The 19,506-nt window shown below is 36.9% G+C and overlaps 1 protein-coding gene across 2 annotated transcripts in view; it reads left to right on the top strand.

Moving 5' to 3' along the window:
* LOC150081538 (inhibitor of Bruton tyrosine kinase) overlaps positions 1-19,506 on the top strand; it is a 349,146-nt gene that overhangs the window by 203,374 nt on the left and 126,266 nt on the right. For both annotated transcript variants that reach the window (XM_090380069.1, XM_090380070.1), the window contains exon 17: positions 10,323-10,424. In XM_090380069.1, coding sequence (XP_090236195.1) covers positions 10,323-10,424 — 102 coding nt within the window. The remainder of the gene's footprint in view (positions 1-10,322; positions 10,425-19,506) is intronic.

Genomic DNA, 19,506 nt, shown 5'->3' with positions numbered 1-19,506 from the left:
AGCGTGGTTGGACATTGGTAGAATCCGAGCCCATTCCAGGTCGTTCCCATTCAGCCATTGATGACAGCACGATCAGAAAAGTGGAGTCATTAATCATGGAAGATCGTCGGATATCTGTGCATGAATTGTCCCAGGAGGTTAAGATTAGTGTGGGCTCTGTTGGAACAGTCCTTCATGACCAACTCCATTTACGGAAATTGAGTGCAAGATGGATTCCCTGATTATTGACTGGTTTCCAGAAGGCTGATCGGCTACATAAATCACAAGAGTTGTTAGGCCCTGTGCCAAAAAATAAGGAAGACTTTTTCTCTTGTCTAATCACTCAGGATGAAAGTTGGATGCACCATTTCAACCGTGACCCCCCCCCCAAGAAGGCAAGGGTCCAAGCCTCAGCAGGAAAGGTCTTGCTGACAGTTTTTGGGATGAGAAACGTAATAATGACTGATTACCTGCAAAAGGTAGAACAATTACAGGTGCCTATTATGCCAACTTACTCACAAAATTACTGGAGAAAATCAAAACATGTAGATGGGGTATGCTGTCCAAAGGTGTGAGAATGCTTCAAGGCAATGCCTCAGTTCACACTTCTGAAATTGTAACAATACAAGTGGCCACTTGTGGATATGAAATACTGCCCCATCCAGCCTACTCACCCGATCTTGCACCATCGGACTTTTGTTTCCTTCCCTCAAATCATTTCTTCAGGGGACCCACTTCCCTGACAATGACACACTCATTTTTGCAACAGAGTCATGGTTTAAAGACCAACCTCACCACTTCTACAAAAACGGTATCCATAGCCTCATCCATCAATGGGGAAAATGTGTAAATCTGCACGGGGGACTATGTAGAGAAGGACTAAAACATGTGCCAAGAATCACCAGGCTAGCACCTCTGTAGCTATGTCAGGGCGATTCTTTATTGAACCACCCTCATAATCAACCTCTGTCTTTGCTGGATCCCAGGACACTTAGGAATAGAAGGCAGTGACAAAGCAGACAATGCATCAAAGTCGGCATTAGAACTGCCAAACAAAACACTGATTTTAGGCCAATCGTTATTAGAACAAGTAAAGATGAATGGGCCGAGATATGGAGAAATCAAACCAACAATAAACTACAGGAAATAAAATGTAATTCACAAATATGGGACTCTAGCATCAGAAAAAGTCTTAGAGATGAAATAATGCTTGCAAAACTGTGAATTGCCCCCCCCCCCCCATACACACACCTTATGAATTATCATCTATTAGCTAATGAAAAGCACCCCTCTCTGTGTGTTCATTATCAATTTCAGTTTTCAGTAAGACACATTCTTTTGGTATGCCCCCGATTCAGGAATTACAGCTTCCTTTGCTTCCAGAAATGATGCAATAATCAGAATCCACTTATCCTTCAACAGACATTAGGTAACTCTGCAAATCTAGATGAACTGTTTAATTTAATTCAGCAAATCCAATTTTTTTTTACATTAAAAAAAAACGTAGAAAAATACATCTTGGCCTTTGATTCCCTTGTGTCTTAAAACCCTTAAATAACTACAACCACCACTCATTCAAACTCAAGTCAAATACAACCTCAGAATTTGCATTAGTAAAAAATCTATTTTCCTCTGGAAGAACACACGACCTAAGCAAGGTTAGGGAACTGTTAGGTTGCCATGACTATGGTAGGGCAGTGGTAATTCCACTGGTTGGACTGAATCTTCATTACAGCCCCAGGTCTTGGAAGCTTGATCTTAGGAAAGATGTGGAGCTTTTGGAATGGGTGCATAGAAGAGCAACAAGATTAGCCTGGGAACAAAAAAAAAAAAAAAAGGGGGGGTATTCTTAACAAGAAATGGTCCATGAGGCTTAGTACAACTTTCCTTCATGTATGCCATATGATAGGGTATATGCTACCTTGCAGTCAAAAATGCTTATGGAAATGCCATGTGAGACACAAATGGACTGAAATTGGTGAAGTTTGATCATTCTTTGATAGTCAAATCCACTTCTTTCACTTTCACAATAGTGGATCTGTTAGTAACCCTGGGTATTCTCCTATGTGTAAGTCCTGAAACACTACACAGAGTACATTAGGGCAACCATCCAGGTGTGAGCTGATGTAAGCAGAGGTTGAGGTGTGGCTTGCACATCACACACAGGAATATTACTGCTGCTTTGAGTCACCAGGCAATACTATGTTGTCGATCAGTCTCATCTGGTGTGTAGATAGACAATACTTTAAGTATCTTCTATATACCACTTTGCTTATTTGGAGGCTTGAAATGGTGAAACTCACATTTAGTCTCTACAGCAAAGCTCCAGTAGCCCTTATCTCTTCCATCCTGCAGCATGAGTAATATCTGTTAGGTTTTAATGGGCATCATCGTGAGATCCAGTATTCCTTATATTTCAAGTATCTACAGCCACTCCCTGATTAACATAAGGGTTGCGTTCCATGGAACTCTAAGTAAGTCGGAATTTCCCCAATGCTTTGCCAGCACTTTCAACTGTGCTCACTGAATTTATTGAATCAAAAAAGAACTCAAGTTCGAATAGCAAAGCTTAATAAATGGTACTCACCTTAGATAATCTGCTGTTGTTACATGAAGTAGGATGGAAGAATGATTTTGAGGCTTAAGCGGTTTTGAATAATTTAGAATTTAAAAATAAGTTCGTTGGTAAGGATTCGGAATTAAAATATGCTCAAGGAAGTAGATGTGCACAACTTCGTCCCTGGTTGTCATTGAAGAATTAATTAAAAACTTTAAAATATGAATCGGTGAAGCCAAAAGTCATAAACGACTGACTTTCGTTTTTTAACGTCATCAGTTGGCAATACTAAAGTGAGAAGAGAACGCGTGTTTTAAAGACTTCTGTGCTCCTGTGATGCTCTTTGTGACGTGCGGGAATCTTAAGTGTGTGAGATTTCAGACCGGGGAGAGGTAGGAGGGTAGTTTTGCATTTGACATTTAGTTTGGTGTGATGGCGGCACCATTCTATAATGAGGGCTTTGTATTGAAAAATTTTGTAACTAGATTTTAATTTTATGATGGTAATGGCAGAATCAACTAAAGGGGTGTGGTTGTGGGAATGTACATGTAGTGTAAATTCGGTACTGGATTGCCCTGTTTTAAAGCTGTTATAATGGTAATAGGCCCATGTGTTAGAAATTTTTGTGGAACCGTATTTTGGTGGTGGTGCTTCCGATGTAGCAGGCATTGCAATTTTGCTGACATTTAATTAAATATACAATATTATTCATATCATTTATTGGGTATTTATATGTTTCTATGTATGTATTACATAGTGACCCTAATTTGTTATATGAAGAAAATATGTGTGATGTCAGTGCTTGCGAACACTTGACAGAACTGTCTAGCGAGACTACTGTGATAAGGGAGACTGAAGGAAGTAGCTCCCTTTTGTGTTGTGTTTGGATAAATTGTTGGTGTTATTCTTAGTGATGGAAATTATGTTTTGGATTAATTGGAACGGATATTTTCTGGACCTGAACTTTTTTGTAAGATATTGTAGTTCAACTGATAAGTCGTCTTGTGAAGAACCGTATTTTATAGTGTTATGAATTTGGTTATAAAGAACGGTGTTTTTTTGTACTAAGTGTGTGGTGTGATTCAAAGTGTAGATATTTACCAGTGTGTGTGTGTGTTTTTCCTAAAAATCTTAGTTCCCAGTTTGGTGCCTGTTTTGTATATTGTGAGGTTAAGGAAATTTGGTTGTTAATTTCTGTTTCAAGTGTATATTTTAATCTATCACGTATTGAGTTATGTTATTGTTATTTGGTTTTTTTTAGGAGCATTAGCAACTAAGGCCATATTGCTCCGGGATATGCGGTGGTCATTCCCTGACCTTTCCTCATCCTCCATATTTGGTGGTGACGGGCTCGAACCCCGGTCTAATCAAGAAGCATGTACTACGCACTGCTGCTCCTTCCCACCTGGCTACGTATTGAGTTGAATTTAATAAAAAGATTATAAATTGTAGTTTTATTTCCTATTAAGAGTATGTCGTCTGCGTAACATATATATAGTTTAATCCGTGAAGGGTAAGGCTGTAGTACTTGGTTTTCTATGGTTGCTAAATAAATCTCTGATAAGGGGGCAGAAATTCCTAGACCCACGGGGAGGCCGAATATTTGTTGAAATATTTGCTGGAAGTGTCTAGCAGCCAGTAAGAACGAAGTAAGTTCTAAGATATTATTAATGGAGAGAGAGGTGTGATTGATTAAAGTATTGTCCATCGTTAGGAATTCTCGTAAAGCTTGTAAAGCTTTGCAATTACCTATTTTTAAATTCTAAATTATTCAAAACTGCTTAAGCCTCAAAATCATTCTTCTATCCTACTTCATGTAACAACGGATTATCTAAGGTTAGTACCGTTTATTAAGCTTTGCTATTCGAACTTGAGTCCAATCATATCGGTACTTTAAGGAATTCTATAACTTATCTAATTATCAAAAAAAAAAATGTTTGAACATGTGAATAGAATTATTTATTGTATTTATTCAATTTATCTCCTGCAGGAAAAATTACAAAGCGTGCAATTTAAAAAATTAAAAATTATAAAATTACAAAAAAAGAGGAGACAGGCATAACATCAGTAAGTTTTACCTCTCGCGCATCATTGCCAGAATTGATGTCTTCAGCTGATAAGTACGCCCCTGCGAAGGTTGAGGGCTGTGGAGCAGATTTAGAAGGGGTCGGGTGCTCAACCTTACGAAAGAACATATTAATGTATGACTATATGGTGGTTTTTTTCTTTTTATCCTAGATTTCTTTGTAGCAAGCAAGCATATCATTCACCCCCCCTCTTAACTTTTAAGAATCATTCGCTGTCAGGATTCATATTCTCAAACCTTGCCGATGCAATTTCACGAAATGCCATTGCCATCTCTCTGGTGATGAAGCATCTTGGCTCCTCATTTGTTTCATCTTGAGCTTCGTCAACATTTTCTTCTTTCACTATCGTTGCCTGCAAGTCAAGTTCTTCGTTAGATAATGCCTTCTCTTCTCCCTCTATTAATTCCTCCATGTCTTTGGCAACAGCCTCCAACTGAAGTAGCTCTGCAACCTTCACAATCTTATCTGTAACCTCTTCACAATCTTATCTGTAACCTCTTCACGTCTTTTTCAAACCATTCGAAGCCTTTCATGTGCCATGGGCATATTTTTTCTTCTATGGGCCATTTAAACAACTTTTAGTAATTTCTGTCCAGGCCTTATTAATGTTTAAGATGGCGTGGTAAATATTGTAAGATTTCCAAAAGTCTCTTAATGTAAAATTTTCCTTACTTCTACTGCAGACAATACCTGAGCAAATGTTGTGCGTAAATAGTATGCTTTTAAATTTGAAATAACACCCTGATCCATAGGTTGGATGAGTGAAGTTGTGTTTGGCGGTAGAAATATGACTCTCACGTTCAAATTAAAATCATCTAGATGTGTAGGATGGCCAGGAGCATTATCTAATAGAAGCAAAATCTTGAAAGGAACATCATTGTCTTTACAATATTTTTCAACCTCTGGAATGAAGCAGCATTTAAACCAATCCTTAAAGAGAGATATTGTTATCCATGCTCTCTGGTTCAATCGGAAATGCATGGGTAGGGTGGCTTTCCAGAATGCTACACAAGCAGTGATATTATTCTGTAATCCCCTGCTGCATTAGCCCCAAGCAAGAGCGTGGCCCTATCTTTTGAAGCCTTGAAACCTGGCATTGTCTTTTCCTCTTTAGCAATGTATGTTCAATCTGGCATTTTTTCCCAGTACAGACAGCTCGTCAACGTTAAAAATTTTCTGCCTTCATCAATAATTTTTTCCAACACATCACAAAATTTCTCCGCAGCTGCAGAATCGGCACTGGTGACTTCACCACATACTTTAATATTTTGGAAACCAGCGTGATACTTGAACCTATTAAACCACCCGTTGCTTGTGATGAACTTGAGTTGGAGTTTGCTGTACGTATCCTTAATATCTTCATAAATACTTCTTGCTTTTGCTTGAATGGCCATTGGACTCAGGGGCACTTGCTTCTGAATCTGATTTTCCATTCATATTATTAACAGTTGTTCCATCTTCGATGTAGCACCTGAACATTGTTTTGTGATCACCGTTCTGAACACTGTGTTGTGATCATCTTAAGTGTGTTGATCCTTTGACTTGCAATCTTTTATACTTGCAATGTCCTTTAAAATAGTATTCACTGTTGAAGCAGCAAGACCTAATTCCCTTGCATTAGATGACAAACTTTGTCCTGCTTTGTACTTTATCATTTTCATCTTCATTTTTAAATCAATTTTTGTTTCATTTCCTGGCACTGCCAGCACTTGCACTTTCGGTTGGTCCCTTTCCCTTCATCATTGTAATACATAAATAGGAATGAAGAGAAGTTTCTGAATATTTGTTTTTTTATATAATTGAAGATTTCGGTGAAGGGGAACACATTTCACTCTAAGACCGTAACGTAAAAACCCACAGAATTCCAGTTATAGTGATTATCGCAAATGCGATAAGATCGAGTTTACTACCCATTTATAATAGATTGCACTAACAGCCCAATAAACCGGAAAGTGCAAATTGTTTTTATTGTTTTATAGTAGTGACTTCCATATATGCGCTTTAGAAAAATATCAAAGGCGTTCAAATTTGACTCTTATAATGGGAACATATGATGACGATGAAAGGGTAGTGCAATTTCTATTATAAATATGATCTTTTAGAGAGATAAAAAGCTTAGTAATATTGCAAAATTTTCAACTTCCAAGGACTTGGAATGAATTACAAAGGAAAAAAAAAAACATGTTATTGGGTTCACATTATATTTTCACAATACCTCCATTTATCCCCACAGATGCAAAATACGTTTCCACATATATACAAATTTGTGTATATATTTTTTTCAGTTTGCACCAGCCTTCAAAAACTTGCATAAGTCCGAGTATTACATAAGTCGGGGAGCGAAGCAGGGTGAGTGAAGGTAGTCTGAGTAGCGTGTATGTGGGAGATATTGTGGAGACTATGTCAAAGACCTAGAAAAATATTGTTATTTGTACTTCATATTAAAAAATGTCATTATTTCATACAACATGGCTCCCCTTACTTTTACTTTTATCTGCTGAATGTATCATGAATAGTCAAACTAATAGAAAAAAGATCTCCCTGAAAAGATCTAAATTTCTCAAAAACTTCCTCATTCATTTCACAAATATATGTAGTCTTTGATATCCTTGAGTTCTAATCCCAGTTCCTTGAGTTCCTAATATCCATTTCCACCTACAGTCTGAAAATTCCACTTAAGTTGCTTCAATCACTGCTCATCTCAGTTCCCCTAATTATTCACTTTGATTCCTTTTGTGTCAAAAGCAGTACTTGTAGATAGTCTGCTTTGATATTTCTTGTCAGAGACGTCCTAATTAGGAATCTCCTCTGGCTTAAAATCTGGCTACCACATTCTGTCAAATTTATCTGTTGCCTCCATTGTTCTCCCAACTGCACTAATCACTCAACTTTTTTTTTACTTCCTTTTTTGAAAACTTGACTTTCTCCAGTCTCTTTCCTAACAGCGAAGTAATATTCCTTGGTGATTTTTAGTGTTCACAACCCCAGTTGGCTCCAGTTTTATAGTTGCACAGGCCCATTTGGATGGAATGTCAAGTCTTTTGTAATTACCATTGACCTCACTAAGCTTGTTCATTTACTTGCCAGAATACCAGACAATTTGGGTGCCTCCGTAGCCAGGTGAGCAGGAGCAGCAGTGCATAGCACACGCTTCTTGATTAGACTGGGGTTCGAGCCTGTGACCACATTTTTGTAAATGAACAAAAATGTTTAATTTCTTCCTGAAAAAAAAAAAAAAAAACCTATAACAATCATCAACATGGAATATTATTCCCACATATGGGGCTGTGTCCCCAAAACCTCTAATGGAAGGCTTCTTTTTTTCTTTTTTTTTTTTTTGGCTAATACTATGCAAGCTTGCTTTCTTGCATCATATGCCTCTACTAATGCTAGTCTGTACACATGTTACAACCAATCAGCATCCATTCACTCTAATGGAAAACTCGCAGAACCAACTTTTCTCTTTTTCACTTATCCTTCTACTTCTGTTTTCTGGAACAACTTTCCTTCACATGTATTTCCTGAAGATTAAAATCTATAGAAATTCAAGTCTAATGTCAACAAGTATCTTCTATATTACCAACCTACAACCCATACACAGTATAAAGTTCTACACATGCACACAATATATGAAATAGCTTTAGCCTTAGTACAATTAAAATTTATCCCATAGCTCATGTAAAGTATGAAAAGTCTTCCTCATATGCCTCCAAAGACAACTTTTGATACCACCAGTATAACGTCTGCTTACTATTAAATTAGCAGACTTACTCTTAAATAAATCCTTTTAAAAGAGGTGAAAATGAACAAAAATGTCTTCCTGAAAAAAAAAAAAAAAAAAAGCCTATAACAATCATCAACATGGAATATTTGTTCCCACATATGAGGCTGTGCCCCCAAAACCTCTCTCAGGCTTCTAGATTCCATTCAAAAGAGGGCAGTTAGGTTAATTAATGACTCATCTCTAACAGAGTGTCCACTCTGTATTTCAGTCTCGTAGATCATTTGTTTTTGCTGCATGCCTTTTCTATAGATATTTCTATGAGCACTAGTCTTCTAAATTGGATTCTATGATTCCTGCTGTCTCTTCCAAAGCAGTCCGAACACGTGCCACAATCAGTCAACATCCTTTTACTGTCCTTCTTCAAATTCACAGAACCAACTTTTCTTCTTCCTCATTTATTCATTCAACTTCTTTTTTCTAGAACAATCTTCCTTTAAGAAGTTTCATATTGAAAGAACAAAAAACATGCCAAGTTTCAAAGCGGCGAAGGATCGGTTGACTTTATTGTTGGGTGGTAACGCTGCGGGCCATTTAAAATTAATACCCCTTTTAGTTTATTTGGAAGAGGGCCAAAGTTCAACTCAAAATCCACACATTTTTCATGATTAAATTCATCCATTAAATTAAATCAATAAAATTCATTATTTTAATTGGAATTTTGTTTACTTTTGAGACGCAAGTAGTTACCACATAATTATATGTATGTAATGCAGAATATTTTATATGTGCAAATATTTGAATATTAAATATTTTGACCGACATTTGTGCATCTTTTCATTACCGTTTATTATTGATTAGGAAATATCCTATGGCACCGACCGCAGCTCACAAATACATATGTTACCTTATGGGAAAGCGGCGCTCGCTTAGCGCGGATTCACTTAGCGCTCTGTTTTTCCGGAACGAATGATCAGCGTTAAACGGGGGTCACCTGTAATGTATATTGAAGGCATGCCATCTCTATCCAAACTGTCAAAATGTCTTTCGCGTTATCAAAATTTCTATGCAAAAAATTTTGATAATGTGAAAGAGTGCAAAACAAGAAATTTTGATAAGGTGCAGCAGAGATCCATGTCATTCATCTTTATAGAGTGCATGTGCTAAACAAATCGTGTAAAATAATGAAGAGAATTTAAGACAAAAGCTGAATGAATTCATAACTGATCTTTCTTATTGTGATCTACAGAATACATAGCAAGTAAATAGACATCTTGTCAACAGTCTGCCTAGTTGCAGTTGTTTTATGTTTAGATGTTTGTAAATATGAGAAGCAAGGAACTTTTTACCAGAATTGGCCACTTTTTTTTGCATACTTTACAAAATAAATTAGATTGATAGATAATACATCACCATCAGAATTAATATTAGAGTAATAGGAAGGCCAAGTAATAAATGGTCAAGTCATGCCAAGCTGACTTGACCATGCAGCATTGCTGCATGCACAACACTATCACTCACATGATATGAAATAGTGGCAAATATGAACAAACCGTGGGAAATGCAAAATTCCATCTTGCCAAAGTATAAAAAGAGCATTTGTAATTTGGTGTGCGCTACACTTTTCACTACAAGACAGAATTGTGGGAAAGATAAAAACAGGTTTTCATTTCCATGGTTCATTGTTTTTTTTTTTTATTTTTAAATTAAAAAGAAACTTTTTAATTAGAAACAACAAATATTGAGTATATCAATCAGAAAACAAAGGGTGTTAACTGCAAGATGTATATTTGTTCATTGTATGCATAAATTTCCTACTTATATTACTACCTTTAGGTTTCACTGGGAGATCCATTTAAAAGAAATATAATTTAGCTGCCTTTTCCTTTCTTTTCTTTCATATATGTGACTTAGAAATTTCAGTAAAATAAGAAGTTTTAAAGTTGTTCTCTATGGTAGAATGTTTCTTTTGTATTAGTGTCAGAAGATCCTGAATTCATATGTCATGTCCTTGTAATCTCTGATCAGCTTTTGATAAGTAGGCTGAAAGAAATGTGTGAATTAGCTCTTGTGGAATTAAGTAAGTTTTTATTTTTTTATTTCTTGAACTATATAAGTAAAACCTAGTTTAGCATTTATACGGATTTGATATAAAGTAGCATTTAATGTTTCATGGATAAAAACTGGAAGCAAAACTATTTTTTTTTTTTTGCTACTTGCATGTTTTGAAAGCTGATGTCAGTGTGATTTAAATCAAATATTTTCTAAAATTATATCAGTTAGTGAGCATCACTGCAAGTGTTCACTGTGTTCAGTATCTAGTTTAACTTTTCCTTTTCTCTCACTATGTTCTATTAAAATCTACTCGTATTTTATAATTCAAAATTAAATTGCACACACTTGCTACTTGTAATTATTTTTACACTACCTGTTAAAATTTAATACCCTTCTAATTCAGTATATATTTACTGCATGAAAGATATCAAAATTGAATCTTTTTATATCTTTCACCTTATTCACTCGGAACTAAAATATTGACCAACCTTTAGAATGCATGCCGTCTGCAGATAGTGAACCTCCTTTTGAGAGATCCAGCAGCAGAGTTGCTGGCTAGTTGTATTGTTTAGCCTTCAAATTATGTTAAGAGAAAATTGAACCTATGAAGGGCATTTGAAAAGTTCATGAACTTTTCAAATGCCATTCATAGGTTCAATTGAAGGATTTATTTGAGTCTGGTAATATGCTACTGTTCAACATAGTTCCATTTTGAGTCAATACACTTTTGCCACCGATGCTGCAATGGGTTGATTCCAGCCACAAAGAAACTTTTCTCCCAGGCTCAGTTTTGGTTGGATAATGGATGCCAGCCAGGTATTTTTTTAAATTAGGAAATAGGCGAAAGTGCAATGTTGCTAGATCTGGTGAATATGAGGGACAGTCTAAGACAGTGGTTTTCAACCGGGGTGCTGCAACAACATTCCAGGGGAGCCATGTAATTTGGGTTTAAGTTACTTAAACTTATTTTTTTTTAAAAAAAATTATATGTTTATTTCATTATAAAAAGGTGTACAGTATCTTTTTAATTTTGTGGTGATTTGTAATTGGTCTTTGTTAGTACCTCTATATAAAGAATAAAATTATTATATACTATATATATATATATATATATATATATATATATATATATATTTGTATTATGAAATGTAATTTTTATAATTATATTATTGTAATAACTATCATATAACATATATATTTATATAATATTTTTTATATATATATATATATATTTATATATATATACAGTAAACCCCCGCGAATAGCGGGGGTTTACTGTCTAATCAATTCATGGCTTCCTTCTTGCCTTACTCTTCCTTCATTTTCATGAGAACCATTTACTACTAACCTAGTTTACGGTAAGCTCGCGGGCTATCTTGGTTTAAGCTATAATATATATTTTTTCGCATCTAACCACTTGCCAGTAAGAGGGCGCTGGCATCGTATACAATACCTATATATTTTAACACGCTTGCCACAACGTGGCCTTTTTCCCGCGTCTCGTCATTGTGGTAAGTTTACTTTACTCGTTATACTACGCCGTAAGTAATCAGGAACTGGCCATTCCTTTCTTCATTCAATAATACATTTTATTTTATACCTTCCAAATTGGCTTACAACTCTAATGCAATACCAGGTTCCCTTACTACAAGGGACGGGAAGTTACGCTCCCGGTATTTTCCGATGTAATTTTGCTTTACCACTCTTCCTTCACTTTAACTATTCACTATCTTTTTCTACATTTCATACCTCAAGAACTATTAGAGCAATTCGAGGGGGATTGAGGTACTATCACTGTCCTATCACCTTGTTTCCGTTCTCCTCTTTTAGCATAGCTGACTATCTTTTGTCATCGAATAACATGTTATATAAAGTATTATTGGTTCTCTACTATCACCATTATTTGGTCTTTTGCTTTGATTTAGTTGTCTGGGCTATCGGTCGGGCTAAAGTCATCTAGCTTGTTAACCACCTTAAATTCGTTCCCCCCTAATCAATTATCTTCTATCCACTACTATATACTAGTCTAATCTTAACTTAATAGATATCCCTATGATACCCATTTACCATTCATCAGGATTAATAGGCAGATGACAACAGAAACTGATAGCTCGCTAATTGTAGGTGGACACATTGTAAGGGTTAGCCCTCGATAAAGTCCTTTGCAATGTATCTCCCCCAATCTTTACTACAATTGGCATGACATAATTATTTAGTAATTATCCTTATATGTATATTTCATTTTTTATAACAATTATGTTTCCCTACTAGGTTATTACCAAGGTTATTACAAAGTCAGCTATGACAGCTATCACAGCCCTTAGTTACCACCTGCTCATTCATACTATGTTCATAGATATTAAGACTGATGTAATGTTTTATCTAGACATTGATGGCATTAATCAGCTCTTCTCACCCTTGTTAGGTTTTTGTTTTTTGTTCAGGTTTTCACCTATTGTATCTTACTTTTATAACTGTTAACTAATTGCCATATCCACTATATATATATATATATATATATATATATATATACATATATATATATGTGTATACATATATATATATGTACATACATATATATATTATGTTCCTGAGAAATGTCGCGAATACAGAAAATGCGAATACCGAGTTATGGCTCCCATAGTAATTAGCATTAGTAGAGGCATATGATGCAAGAAAGCAAGCTTATTCAGCATCAGCCAAAAAAAAAAAAAAAAAAACCCTCTCCCATTTCACCCCTCCGTTCATTCGAAATACCTGTCCAGTTGAGCTTTAAATTTGTTTAGGCTATCAACTTCAACAACAAGTGATGGAAGTCGGTTCCACCAACCAACCACCCGCTGGCCAAAGGCAAATTTCCGCACATCTATCCGACATCCGTCCTTCCTCAATTTGAATTTATGCCCTCTGAGGTGATTATTCTGAGAAAGATGAAGAATCCCATTGGCATTGAGCATGCTCAAACCATTCAAAGCCTTATACACCTCTATCAGATCACCTCGCCGGTGCCTAGTCTCCAGACTCTGTAATTTGCAAAACTTAAGCCTTTCTTCGTAAGAGCAACCCTTTGTTCCATTTACTAATCTTGTTGCCCTTCTCTGTACCCGTTCCAGCAGCTCTACATCCTTCTTGAAATGAGGCCTCCAGACCTGTATACAGTACTCAAGATGTGGCCTAACCATTGCCTTATACAAGGGAATAATCACCTCCTTATCCCTGCTAGAAAAATTCCTGTATATCATTGACAAGACACCATGAGCTACTCTTGCAGCTCGTCTGCACTGCTCAGAGAACTTCATATCTGCCTGCACAATTACCCCCAGGTCCTTTTCATTCTCCACCACTGTCAGTGTAGTACCGCAGAGTTGATACATTGCTCTGGGGTTACTGTTACCCATATGTAGTACTTTACATTTGTCAATGTTAAACTTCATTTGCCACCTCTCAGCCCATCTGTTCAACCTTTCCAGATCCTGTTGCAGCAGCATAGCGTCAGTAGTGTCCTTAACGACCCTGCCAACCTTTGTATCATCTGCAAACTTAGACATTAAACTTGATATCCCATCATCAATATTATTCATAAACACCGAAAACAACAATGGACCCAACACTGAACCTTGAGGAACTCCACTAATGACATTAGTCCACGTTGAGCAGTGTCCATTGATTACCACTCTCTGTCTTCTGCCACTCAACCATCCCCTTATCCATAGCAGCAATTTGCCTCCAATGCCACACTGCTCCAATTTGTGCAGCAGTCTTCCATGTGCAACAGTATCAAAAGCCTTTCTAAGATCCAAATATATAATATCAAAGTTATTCCCTGCATCCAGTTCTTTTGTGACTACATCATAGTATCCAATCAAATTGGTCAGGCAAGACCTGCCCTTAACAAAACCATGCTGCGTCTGAGCTATAACTGAATTCTTGTCTAGATGATCCTGCAGTGCTTCTTTAACCAGTGCCTCCATTAATTTACCTGGAACAGAAGTTAAACTAACAGGTCTATAATTACTTGTGTCAGCCTTTGATCCTCCTTTGTGAATTGCACATCTCCAGTCTATGAGTACCTCCCCTGAGTCCAAAGAAGCTCTCATAATTATGGCTAGGGGTTTGCATACTTCCTTTGCTGCCTCCTTTAATATAACTGGATAGATCCCATCCACCCCAGGTGCCTTTTTTATGTTTATCCTCAACAATCTCTCCTCCACTTTCCTCTCAGTTATTACAAAATCATCCAGCTCACTGCCAATGTTTACTTTACCTGCATCATTCTCCTTCCTGAATAACTCCTCATGCGTGAATGTAGATGCAAAATACTCGTTTAGATTGTTAGCCACCTGAGCAGGATCCTCAACTGTTGAACCATCAATATCCAGTGGACCAATCTGATTCATCCCTTTCCTTCTCGAGTTCAAGTATGTAAAGAACTCCTTTCTGTTTTTCTTTGCATCCTTTGCCAAGGATTTTTCGTAGTCTGCCTTTGCCTGCCTAATCTCCTTTGTGACTTGGTTACAGACCAACTTATATCTATCATAGGCTTCCATGTCACCCATTAATTTGTATGTATCCCATGCATTTTTCTTCTCTGCCACATGTCTCATTAGTCCATCTGACAACCATTTAGGCCTAAACCTTGAACAATATTTCTTAGTTGGTATGTAAAGCCTGGTAGCCACCAAGATTAGTTCCTTGAATGCTTCCCATTTTGAGTTTGCTGTTGGTAACATCATCAGTTGGTCCCACTGTATAGAATTTAAATACTGTCTCAGACCATCATAGTCGCCTTTACGAAAACAAAAACCCTTCCCTTTACCTCTGATGGTAGTTACCTCCTTGAGTAAATCCCACTTCAACACACTGTGATCACTGCCACCTAGTGGTTCATTTATCTGCAGGTTCTTAATGCATGAAGAATCACTACTGATAATCAGATCAAGAGTATTGCTCCCTCTTGTTGCCTCACGAACATGCTGATGTAGAATACAATCATCCAATAAATCCACAAAAGCCTTGCTAGTGTGCGAGTGACCAACCCACAAATTCCAGTCAATACTGGGAAATTAAAATCCCCCATTATAAGACTCTCTGATTTACTGGCCCACTCTATTTCCCTGTACAATATATTATTATACTCATCAGAGTCATTAGGCCTATAGCACACTCCTACTCTCAATTTTGATTTCCCTATGCTTATGTCACACCAAACTGACTCGACACTGCCCTGTCCATCGATGTCAACTGGCTTCACTTCCTTTGACTTTATGTGTTTCTTAATTAATAGCATAACCCCTCCTCCCCTCCTGTCCTGTCTATCCTTTCTATATACATTGTATTCCCCAAATTCCAGTTCCGCATTACTTATATCTGTGTGACACCACGTCTCTGATATCCCAACAATATCTGCCTTTGATGTTTTGAGCAATAACTCAAATTCATCAAATTTATTTACCAAACTCCTAGCATTGGTGTACACGCAGGTATACATGCACCTGTTTCTATTTTTAGCTACCCTAACACAACCCATGTGTTTACTTGTAACGCAATGACTACCAGCAGTCTCTGAAATATCCTGCATCTTGTTTTTCAGACTTCTGCTCATTTGAATAGAAGCAGTGCAAGAATCACTTCCGCCTCTGCCAGTGGCTACTGTTAATCTATTAGTCCTTGTATCCCCCCAACTAGCAGTTTTCCGACCCAAGTAATAAAAGGGTTCTGTTCCAAAGTATGAAACATATAAGAAAAACTAGTCTAAAATTGTGTCTATGTATGTATTATATGTACCTTCATAATATGACCATGTACATAGACAGTACATAGTGAAATGCAAGCATATGGGCATCGAAATGAAAATAAGAAACAATTTAATATTAAATGTAATATTTATTATAAGTTTCAAACAAATCTTTCAATCCAGCGCCTTTGCTATAGCTAAAAAACTTATCCTGCCAGTGCTATCACCAGTTTCGCTAAAGTGTTGATAAAGGAGTTTTGCCTTTTCATGAATGATGAGTGAACTTAACGGAATTTTATTTGAGTTCGGTCTTCTATCCAGAGATTTTAAGTTTTTTCCATTTTTTTCTAATTTAACATCACGAGTTACAGAGCAAATTTTTGAAGCAATTAGCGTGTTTTCACGGACACTACGGCTGATTTTTTTTCTTCCGATTTTTTGATTGATTGTACCATTGACTCATTGATTTTATAATGTTTTGCCACTGAGGAGCCACTTTCACCATTAGAAATTTTGTCTAATCACTCAATTTTATTCGCTAATGTCATCACCTTCTTTGATATTTTCACATTTCTCTTGTTATTCGTAGCCATATTTTTGTACGGGTTAGAAAGAACTTGTCCACAATAAAGTCACTTTCTTCAGTTAACACACTCGAAAAAGTCTGTTTCACAAAGCAAAAGGGTAGATTTATCACTTGTGTAAGCATATCAATTTATAAATTGATAAATTTATTCAATTTATAAGCATATAAATTAAAAGCAAACGACAAAACTTTCCACGATAAGCGCATAACACATACTGAACAAGGATTAGCGAGAAACATGCACGCTCGCGATTTTGTCACCCCTCTCCCCCCCACCCACTGAGCGCTGTTTTGACCGAGAAAGAATTTTAGCCACATCCATGTTTTTGTATGGCGAAAAATATTCACGGCGCTTTAAAATTCACATTTTTTTAGGTTTCATTTTATATTAAATCAGCGATCGCGAAACCGCGAATACAGAACCGCGAATAGCGGGGGTTTACTGTATAAACAGGGAGAGAATCAGATCTAACACAGAGAAAATTGAGTAGGGGTGCCACAAAATAAAATTAATCACTTAGCGACTGCTGTTATTAAAAAATGGTTGGAAACCACTGGTATCCAACCATTATATTTGATATATTAAGATATCAAAGCTGCAGTCATGGAATGCAGCCATGCACTGTCAGATTTGTGATCAGGTGCATTGTCCTGGTAGAACAAGACTTCTTTTCTTCAGTGATTGTCTTATGTTTTCACACAGAAACCTCACGAGGTGTGCATAATATGCTCCTGCGACTGTCTAGCCTTTCCGAAAGTAATCCACTAGCAACACTCCATCAGCATCCCAAAAAACCAGTGCCATTACCTTTTCCAGCAAAAGGAATCTAGCTATGTTTCCACAGTTCTCTGACTTGAAAGTGGTGGACTCGCGTCTCATCCATGGTCACAAACCTTAAATGGAAATTTGCTAGATCTGTTTGAAAGCAAAGCTAAAGTTCACTTGACTTAGTGTTTGTAGAGCCATATGATGCAAGAAAGCAAGCTTATGCAGCATCAGCCCAAAAAAAAAACCTTCCCATTTCACAGATTATGTCCATTTCTATTATGTCCTTTACCAGTGAGGAAGACTCATAGAGAAGTAATACAATGTAGAGTGCTCTTACGTAATAAGAAATTATGTTTAGCAATGCAGTGTCATTTTAATATTCTTGTTTGACATTAAATTTCAAGTTTGCTATCACTACTATATATAAATAAATATGCCCTTATATTGTCTGTTTTATGTTTCTGTAATCATCTTACTAAAAAGATGAAACATGAAAAGCTACTTCTCATTTTAACACTTCTTATTAGCGAGTCTAACTGGTAAAATTTATTAATTTTTTTTTTTCCCCAAAAGTTAAACAACCTCCTGTGTACAGCAACTGATTAATTCTTTAGCATTATCATTAGTAGAGGCATATGATGCAAGAAAGCAAGCTTATGCATCAGCCAAAAAAACCCCTCCAATTTCACCCCTCTGACCGTTCCAAATGCCTGTCTAGCTCAGTCTTAAATTTATTTAGGCTATCAACTTAACTTCCACAACAAAAGATGGAAGTCTGTTTCACCAATCAACTATCTGCTGGCTAAATGCAAATTTCCACACATCTATTCTACAACTGTCTTTCCTCAGTTTGAATCTGTGCCCCCTTCAGGTTCTTAATCTGAGCAAAAGGAAGAATCCCATCAGCATTCAGCTTGCTCAACCCATTCAAGGCCTTATACACCTCAATCAGATCACCACGCAGGTGCGTACTCTCCAGGCACTGCAATTTGCAGAACATAAGCCTTTCTTGGTAAGAGCAAGCCTTTGTTCCCCTCACCAATCTTCTTGCCCTTCTTTGTACTTGTTCTAGCAACTGTACATCCTTCCTAAAATGAGGCCTCCAGACATGTACACAGTATTCTAGGTGTGGCATGACCATTGCCTTTTATAACTGGATAATCACCTCCCTGTCCCTGCTAGCAAAATTCCTACATATCATTGACAAGACTCCATGACCTGCTCTGACAGCCCATCTGCACTGCTCAGCGAACTTCATATTTGACTAATGTTCACTTGACTTTGTATTAGTAGAGGCTAATGCTAAGTAAAAATGTACGAACTGTGTGGTACCAAACAGTTGGTATGTTTCTCTTCGATTATTGCTACCCATATGCAGTACTTTGCATTTGTCAATGTTAAACTTCAGTTACCACTTTTCAGCCCATTTGCCCAACTTATCTAAATCCAGTTGGAGTATCTTACTGTCGCTAACAACCCTGCTAACCTTTGTATCATCTGCAAACGTGGACATTAAACCTGATATACCTTCATCAATATCATCGATGAGTACACAAAACAACAGTGGGCCCAACGCTGAACCCTGGTGAACTCCACTAATAACATTTCTCCATAAAGAGCAGTGTCCATTGATTACCACTCTGTAGTCTCCCACTCAACCATCCCTTTATCCATTGTAGAAACTTACCCTTAATGCCATACGTCTCCAATTTGTATAGGAGCCTTCCATGTGCAACAGTATCAAAAGCTTTCCTGAAATCCAAGTATATGATATCAAAATTATTTTTGGCATTCAGCTCCTTTGCGATCACATCATAGTATCCAATCAAATTGGTCAGACAAGACCTCCCTTTAAAAAATCCATGCTGTGTCTTAACTATTACTGCAGCCTTATCTAGATGATTCTGCAATGCTTTTTTAACCAGTGATTCCACTATTTACCCTGGAACACAAGTTAAGCTAACAGGTATAACAGGTTCAAAAGGTGACACAAGTCACCTTTTGAACCTCCTTTGTGA

This window comes from Mastigoproctus giganteus, chromosome 8, assembly GCF_048544385.1.
Source record: "Mastigoproctus giganteus isolate SK-2022 chromosome 8, ASM4854438v1, whole genome shotgun sequence".
NCBI classification, from domain to species: domain Eukaryota; kingdom Metazoa; phylum Arthropoda; class Arachnida; order Uropygi; family Thelyphonidae; genus Mastigoproctus; species Mastigoproctus giganteus.
Note: the sequence above shows the minus strand (reverse complement) of the source record. Positions and strands in the feature narration are given on the sequence as shown.